The following is a 3776-nucleotide window of genomic DNA, read 5'->3' as shown; positions in this document are numbered from 1 at the left end:
GGGAAAGAGAAGCCGAGAGAGATAACACGAGAACGAGGAGAAGGGTAGAGAGTAGAGAGAAGGAGAAGGAGAAGGAGAAGAGAGGAAGAGAGAGCAAGAGGCGACGAGAGAGGTACGAGAGGCGAGCGAAAATGCTCAACAAATAGCCACATCCTCATAATGGAACGGTGTATCAAACTCATTAGAAGTCATCATTGTGAATCGACACTATTACGTTCCGCAGAAAATCGCGATCTCGCGCGATGGCAACGAACGAGAGAAAATCGTCGTAGAATAGAATCGGCGGGCCAAACGAGTACGACGAGAGCTCTCGCATTACAACGGCAATGATTCATGCCAGGCATGTCAAACTGGTTTCGTGGCGGGCGGCTGGTCGAAAAGCTAATCGTAGCTCTATCTACGAGACACAATGCATCTCGTAATAGAGAAACCAGGCCAGGGTATGCACAAATACCGTGATATTCCTAGTATATTTAGACGTGAAAGTATCTGTATATATTAAATTTTCTCACAAAAGAATTTAATAAATTCTTCAAGAGAATATATATTACGTATTTTTATATAATCAAACGCACTAATGCCAATCAATCGTCGTATCAGACACACGACGCGATTACAGCGTGTAAAAATGATCGACACAGATATGTTTGAAATTTCATATCGAGACAAAAATGCATGTCATGCATTACGTTTGTAATTTAAATACGAATCAAATTAATATCAAATTAATATGTCGACAAAGTTAGAAGTATTGCTTTCGTAATGAATGACCACGTTTACCGTCGTGTTGCGGTTCTCATACGACGAGATACGAGTCGATTAAAAAGCACGCGCGAAAGCCAAACGGAAGGGAGAATGAGCACGTACTCGAGACGAGGTGCGGAATTTCAAACGCGAGTAACCGCGGCCCGACATCGTTCTAAGTGCTCGGAACCTAATGTTATATCGCCGCGGTCAGTATTAGCAGCTGCGGTCGTGACGACGACCGCGAAGCCGTACGGCTTCCTTCCTGAGTTTTCCCTCCTTCCTTCTTCATCGTGCAAGGGGGAGATGCAAGGGGGAGATGCACGGCTCTCCGATTACCACCGGCGTGCGTTTCGGCGCCAATTCGACGATCGATATTTCGCACCTCTTTGCGGATCTCTTCGTGCGATCTGCGAATTTCGAGTCTCGCGTAGATATATGCATGAATGCATATAACGTTCGAGAATTCTCTCTCTGAACGATATTGATCGCCGCCGATTATTCAGCGGCGCACAATTGCCGTTGACAGACATTAAAATTTAAATGGCAAGGCCACGTGCCGCGCCGTTATTTGAATTTCTAAACATATTCCGCGAGACACGATCGAAACGCACACGAACGCTGTGACGTGACAATACATTGTTTGGCAATGTTACATTGGAAACCATTGTTTAATAAATGCAGCGATTCTTATCCTTGCCCGCTGTGCGATTAGAAAGATTGATAAGAATATATATTTTCCCATCAGTGAAAAACCCCTGCTGTTTTGCGGTATATTTACTAATTATTTACGATACGTCTAACTTTGACTACATTGTGTAAACACGATAAGCGATAAACATTACAAAGCTAATGACGTTTCGAAACAAATGGCCGACGATAACCGTATCGAAGATCCAAAGTGCTCGGTTCACGAGAAATTTAGGTAATAATGTAATATGCCACTGAAACGAAAAAAAGTGACGTAAAGTTACTTAATAATAATATCATCCCTAATGATCGTACTTTCGCTTATCTAAAGTCATATCTAAATGTTACAAAAGACAATTACATATTTCGGGCATCTTACTCGGAAAGTTACATGGCGAAACAAAAACGCGGGATACGGTATCGTCGGATAAAGATGCGGCGAGACGAATTGCCTTTTCGTAGAACGATGACCAGTCTTTAAGGTTGGGAACGGGAGAGAGTCATCGGTCTCGGGCATGCAATGCAGAACATAACGCGTCTTTATTTATGAACCGCGCGCGCGTTTGTATCGTGTGTCGCATCGTACGATGGAATCGTAAACACTTTTCCAAGATGCCGCTGCTGTTGAGACAGATAAGAGAGAAACACGGACGGAAAAAAAAAAAAAAAGAATCAGGAAGCCATAACGACCGCGACCTACGACAGGTTTGAAAAGGGAGGGGGAAGATTCTCCCTCTCTTCCCCTCTCGCGCCTTCGTTTACGTCGCGCGCGCGCGCGAAACAAAATTCGAATGTAAATTGCTTTAATTGCTCCATCGCGCCCGGTATCAAGTTTCCCGCGGCGTGCGTTCGCGTTTACAGCCGTGCCAATGAACTGTCAGTGACGTTATACTCGCGCGCGACTCCGCCAACCGGCCAATCAACGGGGACGTGTAAAAGCGGGGGAGAGAGAGAGAGAGAGAGAGAGAGAAAGAGAAACAACGCGACGCTATTTGGCATCGCGACGCGGTTTCAGAAAAGCACCGGGGGACTGACGCCTGTCCCAGCGGCGACGACAAAGGCACGTTCGCTGCTCACCGCACGTTTATCTATGCGTGTTAAAGATTAAAAAGACGATAAAAATACGATATTTATATATTCTCGAACGATACTCGTGAGCGCGATTTCACTTATTTTGCTATTATATACCAAAAGCGTTTCTATTCTTCTCAGAGTTTTTAATATTTGTTGTACACAATTGAACGAGCTAAGAGATGTAAAAACAATTCTCTCGATAAACAATATGAGATAAAGAGACGCGATGATCGAGAAAGTAGGAGATGTATAAAATTTAGAAGGCAACAAACAAACTTACCTTGTCGGCCGACGATCTCTGCCACGTGTTCGCTGCTGGGCACCGGCACGCACTCGGTCATGTTCTGGCTCTTCTTGGAACGCGCCTCCTCGAAGACCGCCGGCGTGGTCTGCAGCGGATCGGGATCGTTGGTAGTGCCGTTGCCGGTACCGGCGCCGGGGCATCCGGATGAACCCTCCAGACCGAGCATCGACAGCTCGAAGGCGAGCTGAAAGGCGCGCTGATCCTCGAAGGAGGCTCCGGCGCCGCCGGCGTTCGAGCCGCGGTCCATCTCGCTGAACAAACTCGTCGGCATTTTGCTCTATTCTATGTGTAATTTCTCGTATCTTCGTGTAACACCGGTCGAGACGAGGTTGAACGATGGTTCGTCGAATAACTCGTCGCACTAGAGTCCCACGCTGCTGTTCACCGCGTATAAAGCTGTCGTCGATCTCACCTCTCCTCCGTCGTCTCTTCTTTATCGAACAAACGAGGCGGAACGGTTCGTACCTTTTCGGTGGCGACGATCGAGGGAACAAGGATCGTGGTACGTATGCGGCGACACGGCGACGAAGAATGAGGCAACTTCCACCGGTACGATGAATATAGCTGCGAATGTCGTGACACGGCGACAACGTAATTCACGTTCGACGATTACGTATACACGTTTAAAAAAAAAAAAAAACGGAGATTCGAACGACACCGCACCGGGTGGTGGTAATAATTCGTCGTCGGTTTGATTTCGACGATCGTGTTACCTCTTCCGCTCGTAGCGTATTCACCGATCTTCTCTCGTGAATGTTGATTCGCGACGATGACGCGGTGTAGGAGTAATGAGTTACTCGTTCCTTCTCGCGCCGGAACACACGCCGGTCGTGTGGTTGTAGTGTCTTCTCGTACGTAACCCGCGAACCGGCGACTAATATGGCCTTCTCGATATCCCCACTGCTCTGTCTCTCTATCGTACGCGTACAGTTCGTCTGTTCCAAGAGCGTCCCCGTATAACCGC

General features: G+C 47.1%; 1 protein-coding gene across 1 annotated transcript in view; it reads right to left on the bottom strand.

Annotated features, from left to right (window-relative positions):
• Positions 1-3770, bottom strand: part of LOC115237577 (RNA-binding protein MEX3B) — a 34940-nt gene extending 31170 nt beyond the window's left edge. Inside the window, exon 1 of the mRNA XM_029810712.1 lies at positions 2789-3770. Within this exon, the coding sequence (XP_029666572.1) occupies positions 2789-3083 (295 nt within the window). The 5' untranslated portion in view covers positions 3084-3770. The remainder of the gene's footprint in view (positions 1-2788) is intronic.
• Positions 3771-3776: the final 6 nt, after the last annotated feature.

The sequence above is a fragment of the Formica exsecta genome, unplaced genomic scaffold (genome assembly GCF_003651465.1).
Source record: "Formica exsecta isolate Colony F162 unplaced genomic scaffold, ASM365146v1 scaffold3, whole genome shotgun sequence".
Lineage (NCBI taxonomy): Eukaryota > Metazoa > Arthropoda > Insecta > Hymenoptera > Formicidae > Formica > Formica exsecta.
Note: the sequence above shows the minus strand (reverse complement) of the source record. Positions and strands in the feature narration are given on the sequence as shown.